This window comes from Podarcis muralis, chromosome 4 (genome assembly GCF_964188315.1).
Source record: "Podarcis muralis chromosome 4, rPodMur119.hap1.1, whole genome shotgun sequence".
In the NCBI taxonomy this organism is placed as follows: Eukaryota; Metazoa; Chordata; class Lepidosauria; order Squamata; family Lacertidae; genus Podarcis; species Podarcis muralis.
In genome coordinates this window covers 71703344-71730553 of record NC_135658.1, presented here as the reverse complement: position 1 = coordinate 71730553, position 27210 = coordinate 71703344, and the positions used below count along the sequence as shown (strand labels likewise).

General features: G+C 42.6%; 2 protein-coding genes across 5 annotated transcripts in view; both read right to left on the bottom strand.

The window, feature by feature from the left end:
- Positions 1-19709, bottom strand: part of DHRSX (dehydrogenase/reductase X-linked) — a 96802-nt gene extending 77093 nt beyond the window's left edge. The window contains exon 1 of the mRNA XM_028727772.2: positions 19577-19709. Coding sequence (XP_028583605.2) covers positions 19577-19691 — 115 coding nt within the window. The 5' untranslated portion in view covers positions 19692-19709. The remainder of the gene's footprint in view (positions 1-19576) is intronic.
- ZBED1 (zinc finger BED-type containing 1) overlaps positions 7768-27210 on the bottom strand; it is a 42033-nt gene continuing 22590 nt past the window's right edge. The window contains exons 1-4 of one of the 4 annotated variants that reach the window (XM_028727763.2): positions 19577-19699; positions 15870-16030; positions 15252-15306; positions 7768-13703 (exon numbers count right to left, since the gene is read on the bottom strand). In XM_028727763.2, coding sequence (XP_028583596.2) covers positions 11564-13703; positions 15252-15306; positions 15870-15975 — 2301 coding nt within the window. In that variant the 5' untranslated portion in view covers positions 15976-16030; positions 19577-19699 and the 3' untranslated portion in view covers positions 7768-11563. Of the gene's footprint in view, positions 13704-15251; positions 15307-15869; positions 16031-19576; positions 19709-27210 lie in introns of those variants that run through there. The other 3 variants (XM_028727768.2, XM_028727770.2, XM_028727769.2) reach the window with 3 other exon arrangements.

Genomic DNA, 27210 nt, shown 5'->3' with positions numbered 1-27210 from the left:
GTTAAAAGAAAAAAAGACCTACATTTTTATTGGTAATACTACTTGTTTAAAATCATAAATTGTACTAAATTCTGGGAGGGAGGGACTCTGATCTCATTGAACAAACAGGTGTACACAACAAAAAGCAATATAGCCTTTGAAGGCAAGGATGAAACAAGGGAAGGGGAAACAGCTGGGAGAAATCTTTGTAATGTCAGACAAGAGCAGCCCTGAAACAACAGATAAAATGGGTTGCATTGGACGACAGCACAAAAGATCAGAGGAACAAGGAAGTGGCAGGGGGCTGCTGGCATTTTTGACATACAAGGAGCAAAACAACAGATGAAATTCTCCAAGCAGCTTCCTGCATACACTTAAAGGAACTGTATTGCTCCAAAACTGATGGAGCATCAGCAGCTGGCTTGGGTTTTTTTTATATTCCAACTCTGAGCAAAGCTAAATTCTACAAGTCTTACCTTCCTGAAGTTACAATTCAGCCAAAATAGTCTGAAGGAGATTTGAAATAAAACCATGGCAATGGATCAAGACCTTCCCTCGCAAGTTCAGTTCACCCACCTATCAAATTCTCCCCACTGTCTATATCAGGGCTGGCTAATGTTTTTTGGCCTAAAGACTATACGTATTCACCCTTGGTCAACTCTCCAGGGTCTGAATGCCAGTACCGGGTATAGTAGCTGGTAATTGTAGAGTTAAATATTGTCTCCGGTTATCATGGGGTTTGGAGCTAAGACTCCTGTATTCAGCTTGTTATTGTGGTTACTTTCATTTCCCATGTAGTTGTGTGTTTGTTGATGGATAGGCCAAACAGGAAAGTACCTTTGGCTATCAAGGCCCTACATAAGCATGAAATATGAGATCTAGATTGGAAGTATTTTCATTTAGCAAAAATCCCCCTATCACTCAGATATCTTAACTGAGCACAAGTATAGCTCTCTCCATGAGTGAATTGAGTGAAGGGAATCCAGGTACATAAAGGGATGATGTTTACACATTAGGCATGGACATCTGAACCAGGAAAGCCTGCATGGTAGACTTCCACAGCAGCTCGAACCTGTGTGATCAAGCTTCTGATTCCCATAGAGGTCCATATGCAGACATCAAGGCTGAACATGTGGACATCAGCAGACGGCCTAAGCCACACTTCCCATCAACCCTTTCTACACAGGGACACACACACACCCATATACAATTAATGAAGGGGTTTAAATGCACTTGCCTACGTTTATCTCTTGCTATCATTTCCCTCCCTTCTCCATTTCTTGTTACTTTCCCCACTGTCAAAATTCTGAATGCATGCTCTTCAGAGAAGCGACCCATTTCTTTTTGCTGGTGATAGTCCAAAGCACAATGAACACTGATGGCGCAGTATAAGGTAATATATACATTTTTCACGTTTCACACAATTTAATCTTACAGAGTGTTTATTGATAGATAGATATATACGGGGCTTATTGTAATAATGTTTATTATTTAAAAAACAAGAAGTGGGTATTAAATGGTAAATAATCTGCTGATTCAGCAATAGTCCCTGTAAGGCCCAAAGGCTCTCATCATCACAACGTGAGTGTGCACAGTTGTCATCTGCAAACTGATCATTCCAGGCAAAAAAGCTTTTCCGATGCAATGAAGGCCACAGAAGAGCCTTGGTGAATCACATTGTTGACTATGCAGTTTTTCAAAAGCCCTATTCAGGCACATAAACAAATGTGTGAGGGGGGACAGAGGCATGTGGCAAAGTCCTGCCCCTCGGTAGAGCATCAGACTCTTAATCCTAGGGTCATAGGTTCAAGCCCCATGTTGGGCAAAAGATTCCTAAATTGCACTAGACGACCCTAGTAGGTCCCTTCCACCTCTACAATTCTACCAGTGTGTCAGCACAATGCCTGCGAGTTCCACATGTCTGAGAGTTATACACGCAATGATGGTGAGGCTACAGAGTCACCAAGTTCTCTTGCTGACAGCACAGCATGATTTCTGATATATATCCGATATATCATTGCTCTCTGGGGCACAATTGTTGGTTTCAGGAAAGGCACGTCTCATGGTCACAACTGCCCTGGTTCATAATTTGCACACTTGAAACAAGAGCTCTGCTGAATCACAGATTCGCTTCAACATGCAAATAAGGTGTGTGGCAGGTGTTAGAAAATACAGTAAACCAGTAAATGCTGGTGTGTGTGTGTGTGTGTGTGTGTGTGTGTGTGTGTGTGTGTTTTCTCAGCTGGCTGGGTCAGCCACTTCCCAGCTGACTGAAAAATGAAAAGAGCAGTAAGCACATACACTGTTCCACCCACAAATCCCTTGCAGTTTCCCATCGCCCTGCTCCCCAAACAAGCCGTCATGTCAGTCTTAAGTCCCCCAGCCACCTGTGCTCAGGCTGATGGTAACAGGTGTACACCCACTTCCTAGGAGAGAAAGGGGAGAAGGCACTTTCAGCTGACAACCACCGATTAGAACTGCGTTGCTTGATGACACCAAAGGTCCATCTAGTCAAACATTCTGCCTTCAGCAATACCCAGTTATACGCCCCATGAACAATCCCAACCAGGCCGTGCTAGAAATAGCCATCCCTGGTTTTGTCTCAGCATGTGATAATCAGACGTATGCTGCCTGTAATAAGAGGTCCCGTTTTTAGTTATTATGGCTGATTGCCACTGAGAAACCTGTTCTCTGAACTGGCTTTTCTTCTCCCAGAACCCCTTTCCTTCAACAGCCATTTCCATCTGGCTGCATCAGAGGGTAGACAGGTACACTAAAGTTTACGGCAAAGCAGTAATTTGGTCACTGACTGCATACTAGTCTTGTTGATGAAGGAGAATTTTCATCCCTTAATTGTTCCCTATAAACGACACACTGCTGTTAAGAGGACAAGCTGTCCAGCTTACAGATCAACATCACCACTCAGAATTGAGACCAAATCTGCAGAAAGTAGTGTGCAGTAGAAAAAAACCTACCACACACCTGAATGTCATGAATCATCCAGCGATGTGTCCTTTAACTTCAAGGAGCCCACTCCAAAGTATGTGTGTATCAAGGAGAGAGGAGGCTGTGACCAACTGCCGTCTCCTTCTCTTTCCTCACTAGCCAATCACTGGAACAACAATTATGCAATTTTTTAGAACTGGTAGCTGCATTTGCTTGTTTTCATCTTCTGTTCCCGTCCCTCATTCCTTCTGTATTGTTTCTATTAGATTATGAGCTTGCCTTGTTTTTGCTTTTGTTTTAAATCTCTGTACGCTGCCGAAAAATGTTTAGGTGCTTTGTAAATAATAGTAGTTATTCACTGCAATACCTGTTTGAGTCAACAGGTTTCTTTTGACACACCCCAAGTCAGTTCACTGTACTGCTGAGCTTTCCAAGCTTTTCATGTTGGTGACACACTTTTTAGGCATGAATCATTTCGCGACACAGTAATTCAGTTTTATAAGCAAACCAGAAGGCTGCCCACTCCCTTCTCAGCCCCAGGAGGAGAGCAGAGTGTGTTCGCACAACACACCTACACACCGCAGCCGACACACTGACATGTCGTGGCACAGAGTTTGGAAAGATCTGCTGTACTGCCTTTGTAACCAGCGTAACCTTGAGTAAGCAACATGAATAGAAACAATTAACACAGGAAAACCTTGGAAATTGTTCATCTGCCGAACATGGCAAAAACTCAAACGCTCAACCAGAATTCCCTTCCAGAAAGAGAAAACCCAAATACAGTTTGGCAGGAATCCCTATTTGACAATTCTTGGGGGGGGGGGGAGGCGGGAAATATGCCAGCTTCAGTCGGCCTTCTAAATTCTTAGAATTTCAGTTACCAGCAATGAATACTCATCACCTGATACATCCTCATCCATGTAAACTTCACAATGTCTTAGCCCTTAGACATGCAAAGTAATAATCAAGAGAAAGTCTGTTAACAGGTAGTGTGTGCTTCATCCTCATCTTGAATAAGCCAGCAGGACTTCCAAGTACCCTGAAAATGAGGCCTTTTGTTAAAAAAATCAGATAACACCACGAGTTAGATGACTGCTGATAAAGTGATTGGACGCTGCTGGAAGTTCTTGACCCTTGAAGATAAGGCAATCATTTCACTTCTGAACTGGACAATCAGTTTAGAGCTACTTTAATTATATTCCCAAAGTGAAAGAATGAAAAAGAAATCAAGATTAAGTTCACTTGGAAGTGAACCTTCATTAAAACACAAATCAGAAGTTTGATATAACAAATATGTGCAGGGAAAGGGAAAAGGGCTGGTTTATGGGTGAGGGAGATAACCTTCAAATATCAATGTTTGGTCAATAATTTTATCGCCACAGGGTGTTGCTAATAAATCCCATTGGTTTCATTGGAGCTTGTTAACTCTCTACGTTGATTTCAATGGGGTTTGAGCGCAACTCACTTTGGGAGGTATTCAACTAAACACTTCTACTAGCATAAGCACTTTTGAAAGCATAACAAAACCCTTCACTTTGCCCCAATACTCTCTAAATATGTTCTGGGGTTCCCCAAACCATGTGTGGGCATGTGTGGTGAGAGATGAGGGAGTGGAAGTCCCACTGCACAGCGTGAAGTGGTTGTGCTAGTAGAATTGCTAAGATGGACACCACCCTTAGTCTGAATCAAACCCAGAACCATAACACAATAATGTCACTTTGCCTTCAAACTGTTCCCCAATGTAAATCTTGTATGTCGTCTACACTCACTCAACAAATATTCACTGGGCTGGATCCAAAGATGCCCATCCTCAAAGATAAAAGCATTTGATCTAGTGGAGGCTCCTGCTAACCCAAAAAAATGGGGGGAGGCTTTTCAATATTCAGAGTCAATATTCTTTTGCAGGGGAGGGAGGAGGAATTGGCAAAAATCACTTCCCCTCATTTCTATTAGCAGGTACCAGGGGCACTGTTTCAACGGGATCACTGATCTTATGGCAGGAGCGAACCAGCAGTACATCACACTGAGCAAGCTGGAATTAACTCTTTATTAGCAAAATAGGATCCGCACAGGAGTGTCAGGCCTAATGAGCACAGCAACTCAGGTCTTGCACCCATGAAGCAGTTGCCAAGACTAAAGGTTCCCACCTCCCATCTTCTCTCCATAGTGTTTTCCGAGCAGTTGGAGACTGTGCCTGTGTGCCTGTCTTTGCCCCTCCCATTTCTATATAAGTGTTTCCTATATTCCAATGACACCTAGCACCAGCTCCAAAGGAAGTCAGCTGTGTGAAAGGAAAATACCTTCAGTTCAACCACAGCTCTGACAAAATTTACTTCCTGGGCTAGAATAAAGGATATGGGAAAGGCATAGCCAACTATTTCATGTTCTCAGTCATGGTAGCTGGAATAACATTGATAGTAGGTAGAAGCTGATTACTGTATATAGGTGTGGTGGAACAAATATAGCTTACGGCAGCATAAGTCTAATTTGCTGTTTAAATTTCATCTTGAGCTTCCATGGATTTAAAATTCAGCAAGTTCAAATCAGATTAATATTGCCATTTCATCGGGTACTTCCTTGATGCCTTTAGCTGGTCAACACTGCAACAGCTGAGAATCAGAAGGGAGGGGAAAACATTATGGGTTAAATGGCTTATTAGTTAAGAATATTTTGACATATTGCTTTTGATCACTTTCTAGAAACTATGCTCCAAAATGGGATTCGCCAAGCTATATTTAAAAATGCCCAAGCTATGACAGCATATTCAGCAGGCTGTGTCAGAAGGTTCTACTGATTTGAGCTGTATATGGCTGATACACACATAAATTTATGCCCTGTGTGTGTCTACATGAGTAAAGTCGAACAATAATGGGTGCTTCGGTACTATAGTGGTTTAAAAATAAGTGCCTTCTGCATTGATTGAATTAAATTCATGTATAGGAGGTATTTTTCCCAGTAGTGGTGTAATTTCCCAGTAGTGATGTATTTTCCCAGTAGTGATGTATGGAAGTGAGTGCTGGACCATAAAGAAGGCTGATCGCCGAAGAATTGATGCTTTTGAATTATGGTGCTGGAGGAGACTCTTGTGAGTCCCATGGTCTGCAAGAAGATCAAACGTATCCATTCTTAAGGAAATCAGCCCTGAGTGCTCACTGGAAGGACAGATCCTGAAGCTGAGGCTCCAATACTTTGGCCACCTCATGAGAAGACTCCCTGGAAAAGACCCTGATGTTGGGAAAGATGGAGGGCACAAGGAGAAGGGGACGACAGAGGACGAGATGGTTGGATAGTGTTCTCGAAGCTACCAGCATGAGTTTGACCAAACTGCGGGAGGCAGTGGAAGACAGGAGTGCCTGGCGTGCTCTGGTCCATGGGGTCACAAAGAGTCGGACACGACTAAACAACATCATAGGAGGTATACTACAGAACATGAAGGTTCATTGTCAACAAGGAAACCAACAACATCTGTGAACATTTGTGTGGGTATATAGAATATCAGAACTCTTCTGTCTTGCTTTCTGTGCTATATAGAGAAGCCCGGGAAGCACAAGAGCAGTGGTTCTCAAAGGGTGTGGTGTGCCACACTGGAGACAATGGCAAGCATAGGGGCAAGATTCAAGGACAATCAAAGTAACATTTAAATATTTCAGTGTAGTATAGTATCAAAATAATAATTTTTATTTGCAGAATGTGGATGCTCTTTCAAAATCAAGCACTGCTAGGAGTTGTTTTGTTGTTTTTGTTTTCCAACAATAAATGGAGCCAGTAATTTTTTATTCTACAAAGTTTGGCCGAGAGACGTTTAAGAACCACTGCACTAGAGAGTGTAGAGGACTGGCAATATCCTTAAGAAACTTTTTAAAAATAGAACTACTCATCTCCTCTTAATATGACTAGAGATAGTGATAAAAGATTTGCTTAACTAAAAGAACTACGGAACATTGTTATATATTTATGTCTATAAAATAATCGAAGGTTTTAAGCCATCTCAAGTGGTATTTAGTAATTCCAATATGGCAGAGATGCCATATTGTCTAAATAGTCATGTGGTCAAAATCTCTCTCCTGTGCTGAAGTCGCATCAAATTCTGTGATACTGAACTGGCACAGCAAGCTATAGATCTTATCTTACCTATATATTCTGTCCATGAGAGGGAAGAATGAAATGGGGCAGCTTCAGGAGGTATCATCGGCCACATAAAATAGACTTGAGATACTTTGTGGACGTAGTTTTACTACCCACATATTACAGCATGGTAAGAACTAGGGCCAATTCATTTGACTGGTTTCTCAACAGGAAGCGACAAACATGAAACAGACCTGTATGGAACCAGGTTATCATGAATGGTAACACTTCACACCATACACCATATTGGCTATGAGTCCTGGAAGACTTGCTCCCTGCCTTGCTGGCTTTTTTCCACCTGAGTGACTCCAACCACAAAAGATGAGGCTACTGAACAGACCCTTGGGTTGGGGTATTGTTTAGGGGTTTTTGTTCAGGGAGGTTGCTGCTGTTATTGATATTCTTATTATTTGTATCTTTCTTTTAGATCTTATTATGGTTTATGTGGAAATTGTTTCAATTTGGATGGGTACTGTTTCATGTTTTATTTGTTGTCTATGACTACTTTTGTTGTGTTTGTAATATTCATGTTGCAAGCTACCTTCAGCATGGTTTTACCTATGGAAAGGCGGCATACAAACAAAATGATGTATTTCTGTACACCAGTTTTACCAAGAAATGCTCTACAAGAACCATCTGTAGGTAAAACAATTGTCAGTCACATTAAATCGTCACAATATAAATATTATGTTCTATTCAGCAAAAAGGACCATCAGACCATTTCCAACTTAAATTTTATAATAACAGTGGTATAAAATTAAGCTCATTAAGCGTACATGTGCATTAGACATATCAGTATCCTCAAATTAAAGCCATACTGTTTTGACCGATACAAGACAATTTTTGCTTCAATAGTAATGATAAGAACCATTGGCCAAATTTAGACATTACATTAAAACTATGGTTGAGATTGAGCCACCTGAACTCATGCACTTGCTCATTCCTTCTCCTCCTTAACACCTATGGGAGAACAGTGAAAGCATCTATTTTGTTTTGAATAAACCAGTTTCCCATTACATCCAACCTCAGGAATGTATGGTTCATCCTTCCTCCGGATAACAAACAAAACCATCTGAAATCAGTTTGATTCTGGTTTACTTCAAACTAGCAAGAGTTGGAATGAAAGACAGCTTTTGAAGTTCAGACAAAATATGAAACTGCAGTTTATTTGAAACCAAAAGTGAAAGCTTTCAATCTCCACACCTCACACATAAAGTAGGAAAGGGAAGGAGTGTGTGTGACCCCAAGGCACACTGAAGCCCATTCTTATAACATTAAATATTATAACATTAAATAATGTAAAACATGACATCTCTATCCAGCCAACATCTAAACACGTATGAAACAGAACATAAAGATCCAAAATATTTGAAAAATCCTTCTTGAATTTCAATCAGAAGAGTTACAGAAGAGGGCAATTGCAAGTTCAGGCATGGCAAAAATTGTATTCCAGAACCAGGACTTGGGAGTCTGAAGCGGGAGGTAAGGGTAACACCCACTCCCTCCAGCCAGGATTTTTACAAGCACAAGTTAAAACTTGTTTCATCCCTGCATGCCCTTTGGTAAAAAAAATAAAGCCTTTAATTTCATAAAATATATAGCCTCCATTGGAGCTCTAATTTACCTTTTATGAGGGTACTATATCATACAAAGGATGATACAAATTCAGCGAAGAGGTAAACATACTGAAGTCCACTGAAATCGCTAAGCCTAAACATGTTGAATTCTATATTGAATTTTGTGTTGAATCATGACCAACATTCACTGGCCAACCAGCCAATCTGGCAATGTTGGCGTGTTATACTAACTGACTCTTATTTGAAGGGAGAAAGTGAGGTGAAGAATCAGGTTGTCACCCAATCCTAAACGTGTTCACTGGAGAAGACATTAAACATGCATCTCCTTAACTCACAATGCTCAACATTTCTGTGTATGTGCAAACTTCATGATCCATTATATTTTACTGTGACTGTCAGCAATACAACAAATCTGTACAGCAAATCTTAATGAGTCATTTCATGCTACACGTTCTCTGAGGGCACATTCAGGTACATGTTTCAAAATTCTACTACAATCCATCAGGGCAAAAAAGAATGGAAGCATGAGCATCTTTGATTTAACATATTAGAGGATACATATTGCTTCCAACACAGAAACTATTGAGGAGAGTAACATTTGAAGCAATCCATTAAATTAGGTTCTTTAAAAAAACAACCCAAAAAAACCCTTGGTGTTCTGATCTTACCTTTAAAACTTTAAATATTTAAACACTTGAGGACGTTCAGATCAAAGCTTTTAAGACTTCAAATCCCTACAGCAAATTAGCTCTGCAATGAAGTTAAACCATCTATTAGGCTTGACCATTCAACATGTTACTTCTGTCTGTAGCAGAAGGGCTGAGTAATTGCTTAGAAGTTACCCTTTTTACTTGTGTGTCCTATTCCTAACAGAAAGCCTCACTGTGGGAAGAAGTTAATAAAATAATAATAATAATAATAATAATAATAATAATAATAATAATAATAATAATAATAATTTATTATTTATACCCCACCCATCTGGCTGGGTTTCCCCAGCCACTCTGGGCGGCTTCCAACTGAATATTAAAAACAAATACAGCATTAGACATTAAAAACGTCCCTAAAGAGGGCTGCCTTCAGTTGTCTTTTAAAAGTAAAATAGTTGTTTATTGCCTTTACATCTGCTGGGAGGGCGTTCCACAGGGCAGGTGCCACTACCGAGAAGGCCCTCTGCCTGGTTCCCTGTAACCTTACTTCTCGCAATGAGGGAACCGCCAGAAGGCCCTCGGCGCTGGATCTCAGTGCTGAACGATGGGGGTGGAGACGCTCCTTCAGGTATACAGGACCGAGGTCGTTTAGGGCTTTAAAGGTCAGCACCAACACTTTGAATTGTGCTCGGAAACTCCCACCACCTTAAAATAGGCAGTGGTTTGACTCATCTTTAATAGATCCTACCTGGTTCTAAAGGTTTTAGAAAATCTACAGTCTCTCAATATTCCCTTCCCAGGCAAGTTGACCAAGAGGGCAGTGGCCAGCAAGCAGAAGCAAATTATCTATATCCATTCCAATCTGGTTTCAGATCTGGTTTGGACACAAGAATAACCTTGATTACCTTTATCAGGAGAGAGATGGGGATGGTGACTGTGTTGTTTCACCTTCACCCCTCAGCAACCTTTGACACCACTGACCATGAGCTGGGAGTTGGAAGTACTATATTCAGTGGTTCCACTACCTGTAGGGTTGCTACCAGATAGTACTACGAGGAAATTGTTGCTCAGTAATAAACTGGTAAAATTGGGATACTGTGTGTGGTGGCTCCCATGTCCAAAAATTAGGAATGTGGCCTGTTCTAAGAGGAACTGCACTGCCTCTGAAGGAACAGGCTTGTAGTCTGAGAGTATTCCTGGACTTAGACAAATCGCCAACTCTAAAGAGACTCCATGGATAGGAGTGTTGATGTCCAGCTTAGGCTGATTCACAAGCTACAGCCACTCTTGGACCAGGACAGCCTGGCTTCGGTTGCCTATGCTCTAGGAACCTGTCTGGACTGCTGTCGAACGTGACTGCTAGGCTAGTAAGTGACACAGAACATCACTGGTCCTGAAAGTGCTGCTCGTTTCCAGTGAGCTACCAGACCCATTTCGAGCTGTTAGTGCCAGTATATAAACCCGTAAATGGATTGGGCCCCAATTACCTAAATGAACACCTTCTTGAGGATCAACCACATCAGATTCTACAATGGGGCTGCCTAGTTGGTGTTGACCTACGAAATTCCTCTTTTTGGTGAGGTGGGTCTGTGTCCATCATTACTGACTTTCAGAAGGAATCTGAAAATCATAGAATGTAGAGTTGGAAGGGATCCTGAGGATCACTTAGTCCAACCCCTGCTATGCAGGAATATGCAGCTGTCCCATATGGGGATCAAACTTGCAACCTTGGCGTTATCAGCACCACACTCTACCAACTGAGCTATCCAGGCTGCCTTGATCCATGCTCCTGTTTACCCAGATACTGTTCCTTGCAACCCTGGGATCCCTGGATGAAAGAACCTTTTTACCTGTAACTGTAAATTTACCTGTAAATTTTTTGAAATTTGTTATGTTAGCTGTTTTTCTTTTTTAAAAAAATAAATAAATATTGTTTTACTATGGACATGTTTGCTGCCCTGGGCTCCATCAGATAGAAGGGCAGTATCTAAATTCAATAAATAACAGTAATAGTAACAATAATAACTACAACAACAGAAGACATTTAACATGTTTAAAAGTTTTGCCTGAATATGGAATTGAATTCAATAATAACTCTCAAGCCTACTTCTGTGTTTTGGAGTCATGGGTTGCACTCGAGATTTAAGACAACACACACACATAAAACAAAGCTATGTTACAAGCATTTGGTATTTACAACACTATCTTCATGTGAAACTATTTTTTGGTAATGGCAGCTTAAAACAAACACCCTTTTCTCTGAAAATGTACCATTAAGCGTTCCTTCTACATGAAGCCACTGTCTCGCATATTAAAGAAACTGCTGTTTACATTTGTGGTGTCACTTAGACTAGTGATGTGCTCCTGATCCAAGCCCCATTCACCTTCATCTTCTTCCTCTGGCTCAGCCTCTGACCCATTGCGAGAGTTCTCATACAAAAAGATTTGTTCATCTACATGAGCCGGGGCTAACCGATTTCTCTTAGCACTAACAATGTTTGCAGAGGAACCAAAGAGACGTTCAGGGAAAACCCTTGTGGCCACAATACACCAGTATTTCTGAAGTACCTTTGGCAAAACAGGAAATAAAGCTAGCCTGTCAGACCACCACTTGAGTGGATCTTCATTTAGTCCAAGAACTTTCTGGGATTTGAAATTACTCAGCTCCTCAATAATCTGAGCATGCCACTCCTCTTGGTCTTCAGCACCCCCTGTCTGGCAAAATATCTCTGCAAGCATGTTATTGATGGCACTAGTAGGAGGAGGGGTAGAGGAAATTGCCATTTTTTTCACTGGTGGCTCTTCAGACAATGCAAAAAACTTTTCTTCAGGCCTCAATGTGTTCTCCTTTTCTTCCTCTAGGAGACTTTTTGCGTCCTCTACTACTCTGTTTTCAACCTGCTGTCTCTCAAATGCTGAAAGAAATGGAAGTTTCTTGTACCTGGGGTCCAGGAAAGTTGCAACGTTGAGAAACATGTCTATATCGGGCGCATGCTGGTATGTTGTGGACAATTCTTTGGCTATCACTTCCTTTGCCATACTGATTTCTTTCAAGTCATTTTCTTTGATGTTTAGTGTTGTGTTCAGCAGCATGTGTAGGAGAGGTTTCACCATACTTATTGTTGGGTATTTGGAAGCAGACATCATTTCGGCAACCTGCTTGAACGGCTGGAGCAAGTCCACCAAGCCTTCAATTGTATTCCACTCATTGGCTTCCAGCATCAGGTGGTGATTATTGCTGTCCTCCACAAGAACTGCGGCAATTGCGTACTGCTGCTCCTTGAGTCGCTGCAGCATGGCAAGAGTGCTTCCCCACCAGGAAACACGATCACTCACAAGCATGCAGGGAGGAGTGTTCTGCTGCTTCTGCTTCTCACTCAACATGCACATGGCTACTGAAGACTGCTGAAAATATTCCACCAGCTTCCGACACCTCGACAAGAAAGCGCACAGCTTCGGAAGCTGAAAAGCTCGCTGTATACCCGCATTAAAAGTTTGCCCTAAACAAGGCATCTGCACTGGAATGTCGAGAAGAGAGCAAGCTTTCACAATGTCTTTCCCATAATCTGTTGTAGCACCAAAAACTTTTGTATTGATTCCCCATTCAATGAATATCTCATAAAGCACTCGTGTAATTGTCTCTGCGGTGTTTTCCTCGGGCACTTCAAATGTTTTTAAACACCGGGAATTAACAGCCAGGCAGCTGGAAGCGCCGCTACTGAGAAAATGAACTGACAGTGTTACGTAGGATCTGTTTTGGTTCCCGCTTCTCCACATGTCAGAGGATATGCCGCACCACGGGATATCAGTCAGCTCTTTTAGCACAACATCCCTAACAGCCATAAATTTTTCAGGAATCGCTTTTGTGCAGAAATACTTTCTACAAGGAAGTTCATATCTGGGGTCGGCCGTTCTTAAAAGATTCTTGAAGGTTGGCTCATCTACAATGGAAGGAGGATATAACCCTTCACATATTAAGCTAATCACTGCCAATGTTAGCTCTTGATGCTTTTTATTCTCGTAACTGTGACCTGCCTTCATAATTAAGGTGTCCTGAACAGCCTGCTGAGACGATTCTGGCTTCAGTTTTGAAAACGCCGTGGCAAAGGCCTCCCTCATTTGCTCAGTGTTGCTTTTCACAAACTCGCAAAACTCGTCTGGATGATTCTTTTCAAGGTGGTAAGAGAGGTTGGACGTGTTTCCTGAATAGGCTATCTGTGCCATGCAAATGCGGCAGTAGATTTTCTTCCACTGCATTATACATCCTTCCGCATTGGTATCAAAGCCAAAGTACTTCCACACTTTGCTCTTTGCTCTTGGGTGGGCCACTAACTTTAGGTCTGACGGGGAAGTTTCCAAACTTTTATTCTCCATTGCTTCTTGGCCACAGTCCCAACCTTTTGGTTCTTCACTCATTAATGAGCACCTGATAAAAGGCAGCAAACAAACATAAAATGAGAAAGCGTAGGTCTGATCAAATATGAGAAATCAGTGCTTTTGTGAACAAGCACAATATACTTAGTATTATTTGAATACGTTTGAGGGTGGCTCCCACTCTGCAAGTAGGACACACCACAGCCTATGTATCTGGACACCATATGGCAAATTCAGGGTCTTGACAGAAGACTTGTCCAAAACTAAAAGTTACATGGTATGTGGAACTAGAGCCAATGTCTCAGTGTAAAGGTCTCGGTTTTAGCTTGCATTCCTCTCCTTACCGCAAGCAACTAATGCCATTTCAGCAGACAAAACACTAAGGGAACAAAACATTTTGGATGGCCTTGACAGCTGACCAAAAATTGGGTTGCCACAAATATGCTCCTTCCTCCAACTCTGCAGGAGGGGAAGCTTATCTCCCAGCATGGCCTTGTTTCTGCTGGCACTCTGAGCACTTCCAAAGCACAGCAAAATGTCAAGGATGATTTCCTGCCTTGTTCTCTGCCTAAGGAGATAGTAAGAGTTGCTCCGTGTTCTTCAACTCTGGGTCCCAGATGTTGTTGGACTGCAAATGTCTCATCACCCCAAGCCAATTTAGCCAATGGTCAGGAGTTATGAAAGTTGCAGCCTATCACTAGCTGAGGACCCAAGGAGAAGCAAGCTGACCTATGTCATGCTGACCTCTATAAGACCTGATAACAATTTCAAAGCACAATGTAATGCAGGAACTCTCCTCCCCGTATCCAAGCTCAGGTGGTCAGGAATTCATGACACTTACCAATGGGAGGAAAGACACCATGGCAAGTGAGTATCTCAGTTCTTGACAATATTTAAGCCCTAATTAATTCAGGTTTGTACATACTCGCTGTGGGCAGTCAATTGTGTGATTAAGAATTGCCTCAACGGGAGCTTTGTAAATTAGATGACTGTTGTCTTTTCTCTCTCTCTCCCTTTGAGGTTATCAGTGCACTACAGTTAATTAAAATAGGTATGTGTGGCTGTACAGGCAGGCCGGTAGACATTTTTGTGGGCTTTAAAAATGTTGTGAATTTATTTACAAGGTAGGATTAAGCACTTCTACAGCCCCAGACATTACCAAATTTTATAGCAACCCAAACTGTTTGTAACTTTCGATTTCAACATCCTCTTGCAAATAATTTAAAAGAATATTTATTGAGTGGGACCCAGTTTAGGTCAATGGAGTTATGTTTCCCCCCAGATTATATGTAAACAAATGTTACGCTGTGTTTAATGCAACTTAAAATCTTGAATAAATAGGGCAGAAGCTACACATAACTAGTGGAGGCAGAACCACCACTGCAGTTGCTCCACAGTGGAACAAGAAAGCCAATTTAAAAGATCAGCAAGCAAGAAAAGTGGCTTGCCCTGTTCAGTCTTGTAAGCTATAGACACCTCTGAATGTGCACACTCTTCTCTTGCATGCATAGTTTTGAAGGAATGTACCCTAAACCAATTGCCTGAATTTAAATAATTCACATTATTTAATTTGTTTCAGTGGGACTTCACAAATACACACCACCCATAGATCTTCAGCTCCTTTCTCTTCCTGTCTTGTTTTGTGTTTGAAAATACTGCAATTTAAATAAACAAAAATACAACTATTAGTATGTTACTGTTTTTTTTTCTACTGCTGTTATTGTTGCATTGTGATTTTTATGTTCTATGCCATCTTTCTGTATTTTCTATGCAAGCGTGATGTGTGTGTGTGTGTGTGTGTGTGTGTGTAAGCAATTCTAGAATCCTTGCATTAGTGCCCTACTAATTCCCTTGGGGACAACAAATAAGTGTCAGGCCATCCAGGAAAGTCTCTTGGCTGCCCCTTTCATGAGTGCCTATCAGACTCCTTCAGGCCACCAGAGTCTGCCTACATATCCTGTTGCTGACTCCTTTTACATTCCCCTAAGACACTCAAATACGCGCCACAAACATCCGTATTTTTGGAATGCAACTTAATTACTCAACATATTCAAATTTACATAATTTACATTCATTAATGAGATGCTCAAGGCTAAGAATATTTAAGAAGTCAATCCTGAAAAAATTAAGATGCCTAAGAAGGTGCCTGGATGGTTTAAACTAATCTTCAAAGAGTTGCAATTACAGTTGCTGCTGAATAAGAAGCAGCAATTCTTACCTAAACCTCGCTGCTTAGAAATTGATGCATTCTTTACTGTGATTAATATCCATGCTTTGAAACCGTCAGACCAAATTATTGACCCAATCTTGTTCTGCCACATCATTCCCAAAGAGACAGCAGCTTAAATGATCCACAGTATGTTGTCTCACAACTCCTAACTGACAAGGGAAACAAAACATGAAGCAACATATATAGATTTAAATTGTTACATATATAGAGAGAGAGACACTGATATGAAGATTCATATCAGTATCTACTTTTGTTTCAAGTGCCACAGTTTTAGGGCTAATGTCCAGAAGTTTGAGGCCTAGAGACTTTCTCCTGGAATACAGAGAAGCTTGGAAGCAAGAGGATGTGGACTAAAAATTGTTTATGAATAAATAAATTAATAAAAATACATGAAGAATCCAGAAGAATTTTGATCCGCATATTTTTAAGTCCATAATAATTAAAAAAATAATAATCCAGAGGCATGTAGCAAGCCTGCTGCCAAGTATAAGGTTCAGAGTTCAGGTGTTCCCTAGATTCATCCTGCCACTATACATGTTGCAACCATTTTAGGCAAGTCCAATTGATGTGCTACTGTCAAAGCATGGGTCCCTTTGGACCCAGAAGAGGGCAGAATAGGGGTGTGGTGGGGGCATAACAGGCAGGCTTATGCACACTCTGCTGACATGCCCTTTGACCCAGAACGCAACCCCCACAGATACAGGGAGCTGCTTGTAAACTTAGTATTGTGAATCCTTCATTAGCGGAAGGTTGTTTGGGAAGGAAGGGAGAAAGATTAAAGTCTGCCTTTATTTTGGTCAACTGCTGCCACCAACTCCACCATCTGCCTAAATGCTAGGTAAAGGTAAAGGGACCCCTGACCATTAGGTCCAGTCGCGGACGACTCTGGGGTTGCGGCGCTCATCTCGCTTTACTGGCTGAGGGAGCTGGCGTACAGCTTCCGGGTCACGTGGCCAGCATGACTAAGCCGCTTCTGGTGAACCAGAGCACTGCACGGAAACTCCATTTACCTTCCCACCAGAGTAGTACCTATTTATCTACTTGCACTTTGACGTGCTTTCGAACTGCTAGGTTGGCAGGAGCAGGGACCGAGCAACGAGAGCTCCCCCTGTCGCAGGGATTCGAACCGCCGACCTTCTGATCGGCAAGCCCTAGGCTCTGTGGTTTAACCCACAGCACCACCCATGTCCCATGCCTAAATGCTAGAAGAGGGTTGATATAGAACATAGAACATAGCATTTTCATCTGTTGAGAAACCAGCCTGGGTGATATATATTCCCACAAATAGGTGGGGAAAGGGGATGAGATAATCAGTACAGTATGTGGGCTGCCGTCAGCCCTGGGTCCTTATGTTGTGCATGGCCATCCCACCCTTAATTCAACACATTGTTGAATGTGTTGAATGCGTATCCATTGGATACGATGCCTGCCCTTGGTCTTAAAATCTAGTAGATTTTACTTATCTAGCAATAAGTAAACCACATGGAAATCTCATATATCTAGGTCTAATGACGCTGGACAGTACAAAGCAACATACAAAAGCTCACATTACACATCCAGCAGACATGTTTTTCAGATGGAAAAAGGAAGAAGTCTTTAGGCTGCAATCCTGTGCACTAGGGTCACCCACACATACACTTAAAGCACTTTTATACCACTTTAACAGTCATGGAGAATCCTGGGAACTGTAGTTTCTTAAGGGTGCTGGGAACTGCAACTCTGTGAGGTCAGCACCCTTAATGAGCTATAGTTCCCAGAAGTTTGCCTGACCACTAAAGTGGTATGATAGTGTTTTAACAGCATGGTGTGGATGTAATCTAGGTGTGTGTGGAGAACCTTCAGCCCTGAACTACAACTCCCATTAGCCCCAGCAAACATGGTCAATGATCCGAGTTAGAATTCAGCAACGTTGGGAGGTCCAAAGATTTCCTACACACTTTGAATAAGCCCCAACGAACTAAGTGGGATTCGCTTCCAAACAAACACACATAGGTTTGTGCTGTTAGCGGCCTGTTTAGAATATAAAATAAAGGTGCAGAATGCATTTAATGCATCATCAAATGCAATCAAAATGCACTTATGAGACAGATTTCTGAAAATGTAACCCAAAAGTTAAATACAGTAAGAACTTTTTACAGCTAAAAATGTTTTATGCACACGGTCAGCAATTAAGCCACAAGGAAAGCTACATCCCATATATCAAACATTAATCTAAATGAAGAATTCAATACTACTGGTTCTGTTGCAAGGAGGAAGCAGAAGATAAGACTTAGCACAGCGTCCCTTTAGCACGCGAAAGTAGCTGACCTCATGTGGCATTTCTCTGCAGGCCTAAGCATGGTTAATTGTACCACATCAGGGCAGAAACATCATTCAAAATAAGGATTGTTTAACCTACCCAGGCACAAACTAATTAAGAATGGTTCTTGCACTCCAGCTGCAAAGTTTTAATATAACATGTCATAAAGAAAACACTGCTATCAAGAATGACAGCCCAATGTTTTTTTAGCCCTAACTATTCTTACAGTAAAACATTACTTTCCGACTCAAAAAATAGTCACATCTACCTTGTGAACTTTATTGTATTTTTGTTGTCTGCTTTAAAGAAATAAGTAGACCATGAAAAGCAATCAGAAATTGAGTAAAATGGAGCAACATTATCCAATGAAGACATAATATGACATCTGAACTGTTAACAATTCTAGAACTTAAGAAGTTCTCCACCCCCTTGGTACAGTTGAAATATGTTACTCCAACATTTTTAGAACGTACATAAAAAACTTTACTTACAGATTGGCATGTTTGTATTCAGCTTCATAAAATACATATAGAAAAGTGAAAACTCAAAAGCTATGGACTCTCTACTTTTAAGAGGATGGTGGCCAGCCACCAGCCAAGGTTCTGTAGTTTCCCGGATCCTGCGGCCTCACACTGCAACTCTGAAATGCATCACTAGGCAGGGACGATCTGCTTTTTCTCTTTAGATAACAAACAAATCCTAGCCTAAACACACTGACTCAGAAGTTACAGCCTACTGCTTCCATTGGTCTTACTAGGACAAGGTGATCCTCTTGACCAGGGTGTGTCGCCTGCTGCAACGTACCTTTTCTGCCCACAGCACTAGGTATTATTCAGCTTCAAACCCTGACATTGTCCGCGGTTCCTACTACCTGTCTTATCAACTGTAACACCATGCACTTATAACAGGTCGGTCCAACCTAGGAGCCACAGGTTTGCGGCTGGAAGGGGGCGTGTACGCATTTGCTAGAGGTCTGCATGCCTCCGGGGGGCGAGAGCCGCAGGTGGGGCTTGGTAAGGACACTGACACGGCCGAGCCAAAGCTCTGCGATGTCAGGCCCGAGAAAAGAAGACACACACACACCCCCTCCGGGCAGCGACAAAACAAAGCCCGGGGAAGCGGGCGCCCAGGTGCGCCCTCCTTCCGCGGAAGCAAAAATTTGGCTTGGCTCCCCTCCACCGCAGCCAGTTGGGATTTTCAGAATGATAATCCCTGGAAGAAAAAGCCTTTCCTCGCCTCCGCCGCCGCCCCGGGCGGAAGAAAAGCGAGCTCGTGTCGCTCGCCCCCGCGCGCGCTTTCCTTTCGCCACCCGCGCCACTTGGCGAGGTGGCAGGCGCTGAGAGAGGCGCTTCTTTGACCAGCCTCTCCGCCCCAGAAACCAGCAGCCCTTACTAACCTGGCTTCAAAGGCCAGCCTGGTCGGAGGAGGCGGCGGAGCAGCTGGTGCAACACGACGCGGAAGCCGATCCAATAGACTCGTATCGCAGGCAGCGCCAGCGAGAGGAGCGACATGGCTCTTTGGCCGCCGCCGCCGCCTCCGGCTCTTCCTTGTGCTTTTTCTCGGCTCGCAGGAGAAAGGAGGCCGGTCACCACCCTCGGCAGGAGGAGGCGCAGCGCAGGCGACACGCCTCCCGGGCTCCGGAGCGCTCGGCTCACAGCACTCGCTAGCTACACCCAGCGGAAGAGGAGGAGGAGGAGGAGAAGTCCTTTTCCGGGCATGTGCGCGCTTCTGCTCGCGATCCGGGTCTCTCGCTCTCCCCTTCCTTACACCCTCCCTTCCACACCATGCGTGCAGCTGGGCTGAGGTTACATACACTTTCCCATTCCTACCCCCGCGCTAATTTCGGCAGTAAGAATTTGCATGCTTTGAAATAGGGCTCTCAGCCAGCTAGGCTGTGAAATGAGGTCACTTGCCGGAATGTGGAACAATAGAGAACATAACGCCTTTTTCACTTGCTTTGGAACACGCATTTCTCATTCAAAGGAAGCAGCTGCTGACTACCTTACGGTGAAAAGTACTAGACAAACTAGTAGATTTTAAAAAATAAAATAAACGCTGGTTAAATGCATGATTGAAAAATACCTTTCAACGCTGACATTCAAATTTACCTGCAGTTCTGCCCAGTAGGAACTTGGAAGGCAAGCAGGACAAGAGGGAGGGTGTATTTATTTTTAAGTCTGGTGTTTTTAATGCAATTCTCCCTTAAAGGTGTCAGACCTCTTGTTAAATTGTTTTCACGGGCTCCTTCACAACTCATCTACAGCAATTATCTTCCAGGATGGAGGGCCCTGACTAAAATATATATTGCTGCTACTGCCCTTGGATAAGGTGACCTGGGAAGACAAAGCTTGGTTAAAAGAACCCATGAAAAGAAGAACTTCAGTTAAAAGAATTGTATTTGCCTGCTCTTATTCCCTGTATTCACTCCATCAAGGGCGCCTGTGGTACCCAAACCATCCTTCAAAGCACAACACATTGATGGCATTCATTCAGTAGAATCTATGACTCAGTAACAAATAGAAGGAATTGATGTGGGCAAGACTCTTGCAGTCATGCAGCCAGCTCCCTGCTCTCTTGACCCCTGTCTCACCTGGCTAGTGAAAAGCAGTCAGGAGGGGTTGACTGGATGGGTCCAGAATGTGGTATATACATCACTATGTGACAGGGTGCTGCCTACTGTTTTTAAACAGGCAGGGGTGCACCTGTATCAAGGAGAGGGCCAGGGAGAGTGCAACTCTGCTTCTTGATACCTCCACAACTTTTGATATCATGGATCATGGTATCCTTCTATACCAACTCTGTGGGGGCACTGTTTTACAGTGGTTTTTCTGCTACCTAGAGGGTTGTGTCCAGAAAGTAGCATTGGGTTCCAGCTGTATGGTCTTTGCACGATGGTGTGCCACAAGGTACAATCTTTTCCCCAATGTTGTTTAGCATATATATGAAGTCACTGAGTGCAGTCACTAGGAGTTTGGTGGCAAACGGTCATCAATACACTGTTGACATAACAGCTCTGCTTCTCCATAGCATTTGAGTCAGGGGAGGCTGTTGTCTGAGCACAGTGAGGGACTGAATGAGGACTAATAAACTGAGCTTGAACCATGGGAAGATGGGAGCACCGTGGATTGACAGTTCCCATGCGTACAAGATTGGCCAGGTGCCTGTTCAGGAGGGGGTTAGGCTCCCTCTGAAACAACAGGTTCAGAGTTTGGGAACGCTCCTGGATCCATCTTTGTCACTGGAAGCTCAGCAGCTAGATAGTCTAGCCACGGTAATCCATGCATTGATAACTTCAAGGCTTGATTATTTTTATATGCTCCATGTGGGGCTACCCTTGGGCCTGGTCTGGAGGCTGCAAAATGCTGTGGCTAGACTGTTGATGGAGACAGTCTGTTGCCAGCACATAACGCCAGTGCTCCAAAATTTGCACTGGCAGCCCATACACTATGGGGTCAGGGTCAAAGTTATTGTATTAATTTACAAGGTCCTTAAAAACTTGAGTCCATGATACCTCAAGAATCACCTAATCCCTTATATACCTGCCTGATCACTAAGGTCCTCAAGGGAGTCATTGTTAGTAGTCCCCCCCCCCTCCCCGGGTCAGATGCATGGCTTGTATCTACCAGGAGCTGTGTGAGGGCCCAATTTCATGAAACTCCGGTTTTCTGGTTTTTACTTTTTGTATATTATATGCCTACAAACTTTATAGAAATGACTACAGTTGTTGATGTCAGGTGGAAGGCAGGTGAAGGTGTGGCCTTCACTTTGAAGTGCATTTCCAAGCAGTTTCTTCCTGCAACTGTTTGGAAATGCACTTCAAAGGCCATATCTCACAGTGCTAATCAGAAACAACTTGGAAATATGCTTCAGAGGCTTCAGAGGTATCGTTGTTACCCAATGCCATGATGTCACATGACTGATAGGCAGGTGCCTCCTTCCACCTGTCAAACCTGGCCCACTGGGCTGTAAAGATGCCTTGCCTCTGGTGCAAACAATATTGAGCTAAATAGGCCAGTGGGCTGACTCAGAATAATAACTTCCTTATATAGTATTCCTAAACTAGGAAAGTTGGCATATTATGGATATGGCTTATTATAACTATAAATTATTTGACTGGTTGGTGTTGTAGGTTGGTGGCCCATGGTCTGCTGTTTGAGAAACGCTTGTGTAGTGCTTTAAAGGTCAAAAAGAGTACTTTAAATTGTACCTGGAAATGCACCAGTCCAACTGCTTTAGTAAAGGTGATACAGGCACTGACTGCCATGCCCCCATAGGACTCTGGAAGTCTGAAAGCATCTTTTGTATTGGTTTTAAGAGAAAATGCTTTGTAAAGAGGCTTATCTGTTACTTACAAGCAAAAGCCCCTTTTTATAAAACAACAAAGGAATCATTTTCTGCCTGCTTTTTTGTTATTACTATTATTCCACATAGTTCTACACCAGAATGATCTACTTTTTAAATATAATTTTGACTGTTTGGGTCAATATGGAATAAATTATCTTCCTGTTCAAAAACTCTCTATTATAAAACTGGAATTGTATATTTGCAGAATGTTTTTCATTGCATGCGGTATGTCTCTTTGGTTGTTCTATTATAAAGGAAAACACTTCCTCTAACCCATACACACAGCAATTGCAAACATAACTTGGTAGCTAATGGTGACCAATTTGTAACACATTTTGAAAATACAATCATTCACATTCATGGCAATTTAGATTCCATGACTGTAGCAGAGTTTGAGATGAATGCAGCTAGTCTTGTCCTATTGGAAAAGATACATTTTTTAGTAGTTTGACATAAGAAAGTGGACAATCTACTTTGAAGTTTGAAGTTTGTGGCCGGGCTACCATATGTGTCCTTGATCTTTGCACCATGTGGCTAATTAAAGCTACCAAAGGAAGTTTAAATATTTGAGTCACAAATGTGACTAATGTCTCTTTGAGAGAAGGTGTACTCCTTGCTGTGTTAAAAGAGGCAGTGGTGCAAGCTGATGTCTTCTTTAAAAAGACAATCCTGGACTTCAATTACTGTTTGCCCTTTCTAAGCAATATCTTGGAGTGTGTGTGCTGGCCTCAACTCCAAGCGCTGCTGGATGACGATTCCAATGTGGTTTTCTGTCTGAGTTTGGGAGGGAAACTAATTCTGTAGCCCTGAAAAATTATCTTCACTCGGAGGAGTGTGCCCTTTTTGGATTCCCCTTGACATCTCAGTGATTTCCAGTACCACTGAACGTTGTATCCTTCTGAGACAGGTGTCCAAACTGGGGCTTAGGGACACTGTTTTTCAGCAGCTGAGGTCCATTTTGGATGGTTGGTCCCAGAAAGTGGGTTATTTTTTCCTGCTGCTCTTCTCCATGGTCCTTGACTTTTGGCAAACATGGTCTGCAGGCCAAACAAAGCCCAGAAGGGTCTTCAGCTTACATGGTTGTTTTGCTGAAGACCTGTGCCTCAGGTGCTTACACAGTATTCCATGATACCAAATCAGTTTGGGCAGTTGAACCTGAAGACAATGGTTGTAATTCAACATAGCACTAAGGAGATTGTTCCATCAGCACAAGCATTTCTGCTTGACCAGTGAAATGATCTCCCCTTGCCTTCTCTTGCCTGTTGTTCTGGGGGTTTCTCCTGACCTTCCAGAGCAGACTGGAGGGAGCTGTAGGGAGAGTGGGAGGGAGTCCTGTTGCACTAGCGGGAATCCTTGCATTGGTTTCCACTAATGGAACTGGAGAGTTGAATAAGGCCCAATATTTATCTAAGCCAGCTATTGCTTTCACAGTGCCTCCAGATGTTTTCGTGCTGCTCCAACTAGCATGGCCAATGATTTGGGACGAAGGCAGTTGCAGTCCAGCAAAATTGGGGCAGCACCACATTGGTTAGCGTGATCTAATATCTAGAGACATTTGCCGTGGGGTGCAGTTTACTAAAAGAGAAAGCAATCAAGGTGAAAGAGCAAACCAATATAGTTCTTCTTCGCCACAGCTTGGAAGATGTTTCATTGGAGCCATATTAACCAATTTGCTCCAATTTGTGAGATATATTTCATTTCAAGTCAAACCACTTCCTTTACCGAAACTTTTACACCCACCCTGAGGAAATGGTACAGTAACTGAAAAATCTGAACTAATAATGCAATCGCACAGTATGTAGCTAGCTCAGAGAACAAAACTCAACGTTTTTGTTCAGACATAACCTTTCATAACCATTTCCTCCATATCTGATATATCAGCCTGCCCCATCCCTAAACCTCCAGGTGTTTTTGGAGTACAACACCCATCAGCCTTGGCAACTGAACTAACAGTGTGGGTCCTGAGGTACCCCAATCAACACCCATGCACAAGAGGGAGGTATCAATGGGGCCGAGCAGTTTCTTACACAAATAAACCCTGAAGGTTAGTAGGAACTCAAACATGTCAATGTGGACTGAGTATGCTCAGTGCACACAGAATATTAGCTGACTGTAAAGGAAAACTAGGTGGAATGGGAATGCTATTTTAGTATCCTGGAAGAGGCCATGGATGACTTGGAGGTCTGGCTCTCTAAAGGGAAGTACTCCTCCCTGCAACATTTACCCATTTTCTAAATCACATGAAAAAACACACACAAGTGCTGAATAAAAATACTCTAAATGCTTGCCTAACATTATTCATCCATTAAATTTTCCTTAGCTATCAGATGTGGTATTGTTGCTATTCATTCAGAAAGCCAAGCTATTCTGTGTGATGATGACTGATAACAATATACATAATAGTCCAGATGGAGGTGAAGCTGTGTTTTATTGAATATGGAACAATTATTTGGAGAACATCTGTCAGCTATGTAGTAGAATATGGGGTCTCTGGACCTATCTATGAATGTGTATATCATGGGACTGCATGTCCTTTTCACCCACTGCATCCATCAACATATTTTTCCATGTAATTTTTGACACTTTCTAGTTCTAATTTATTTATTTATTTATGACACTTGAGGGAGAAAGAGGCCTTGCAATTAATTTTTGATGCCTTCACCTTTTAATTATCTTCTGCTGCTACCCAGGACTTGCAGAGCTTTGAGAGCTCCATAATAACCTCTTTTAATTTATAGGCATAAAGATTTACTCCTGCTGGGAAGGGGGGAAATCTTGCATATTATTTTCTGCAGAATCATTTCACCAGATTATCAAATGCATGCTAATGAATGCCTTTAAAGATTATTTTAAACAAACACATTGGCTGCAGTTCAGAGAAGCTGTTGAATTCATGGGGGAACATGTGAGGTAATGGTTAATGCAGAAACTTCTACAAAGGCATGATTCTAGGAACCACAAAACAGCTGCTCTCTAGAGTTTCAGACAGGGGAAGTTATCATCTCTACCTAGAGATGCCAGGGATCGAACTTGCGACTTTCTGCCTGCAAAGCTGGTGTTCTACAATGGAGCTACAGCCTCACCTCTCTAGGGGCTGCTGTTTTTTCTACAAGCTAGAAAATGCACTGCACAAACAGGTACACCGTGCGACAAGGATAGGGAGCACTCCCTGGCATAGAAAAGAACAGGGCAGGCTTAGTGTTAATTGACGCCAGTGTACGCATATATCGTGAGTCATAGAACCATAGCATTGGAAGGGACCCTGAGGGTCTTCTAGTCCAACCCCCTGCAATGCAGGAATATTCAGCTTTCTCATACGGGGATTGAACCTTCAACCTTGGCGTTATCAGTACCAAACTCTGACCAACTGTATGTGTAGGGGTGGGTACACCCCTACAGGCTGTCAAAATAGGGTGGGGTTACTCCAGGCCAATTGGCATTAAGGATATTCTGTGCTGCCTGGCGTTATGAATGTAGTATATATCCCAGATCGCATTTGAGAACCTTGTTGTTGTTTAGTCGATTGTCCGTCTTGGGTGGCCCTGCACGGCATAGCTCATAGCTTCTCCGAGTTATTCAAGCCCCTTCTCCAAGACAAGGCAGTGATCCATGAAGGGGTTGAGAACCTTACGTAGATCAATAAGATTTGGATGAAGGGCTCACAACTCCCACAGTGTGCCCTGGCTCTTATATGTTACACAAGGAACTTAACCACAGATTGGCTTACTTACACAATACTTCTGCCAGCTTTCAGCTTTACCTCAAATATGTACATCTGATTGTATTTAAATTAGCAAAGGCCTCTGCGCTCACTGTGTGATTCTGTACTAGCCATCAATGCACTGCAAATTTCACAGGGGGTGAGGGTGGAAGGGCTCCTTCTCACATGGCATTGCTTATGTTTGTTCTTCTATAAGCTATTATCTTGTTTGCCTTTTTTATTGTTATGGTGGAATGGCCTGATAGGTTTCAATGTTTTTCCCTAAATAACCTCCTAATCCTTTTCCTGATCAATGCACTGGATAATGGCACCACTTAGCACATATTCCCTTACTCCCTGACTAGCTATTTCATGTTTCTATACCCAATGTTGCAATGTAGCTGACACAGATATAACATTTGTCTTTCATTGGGTTGTCCTATTCTCATGTATCCTTGGGGCTTTTCATGCTACAAAAGAGACCTTAATTGTATGTCTCTGGTTATTTTCAATAATCCCATAATATTCAATAATCATTTAAGCCTCAGTTTCCAGTAGTCCACAAATACACTTGCCAGATTGTCAGTGGTGACTTATCATTTGCTCTGGCAAGCACACTGTAAGAGAAAAATAGGCGGAAAGTTCACACATCCACTGCAAGCTTCTAGAGTCATTGAGAAAGCAGCAAGGCTCTCACTGTTTCCCTAGTGGCTTCAAAGTTCTGCACAACAGTCAGGATCAACTCTTCTCAGGCATGAAGAAGGGGTGGGGGAGGCTCAACCCTCTACTCATGCTGTAGTTCAAAGCAGAAAGCAGCAACAATCTGTAGAATTTTGGAGACAAGATATTCCCCCTTCCTTTAACTTGAATGGGGGGTGGGCCGATATTCTGGCAAAAGCTCTTAACATTAAAATTCCTGGGAATTATTTTTTTTAAGGTGTTCATGCAGCACTGAAAGGACTAACAGGCTGACATCTGGAAGGCTT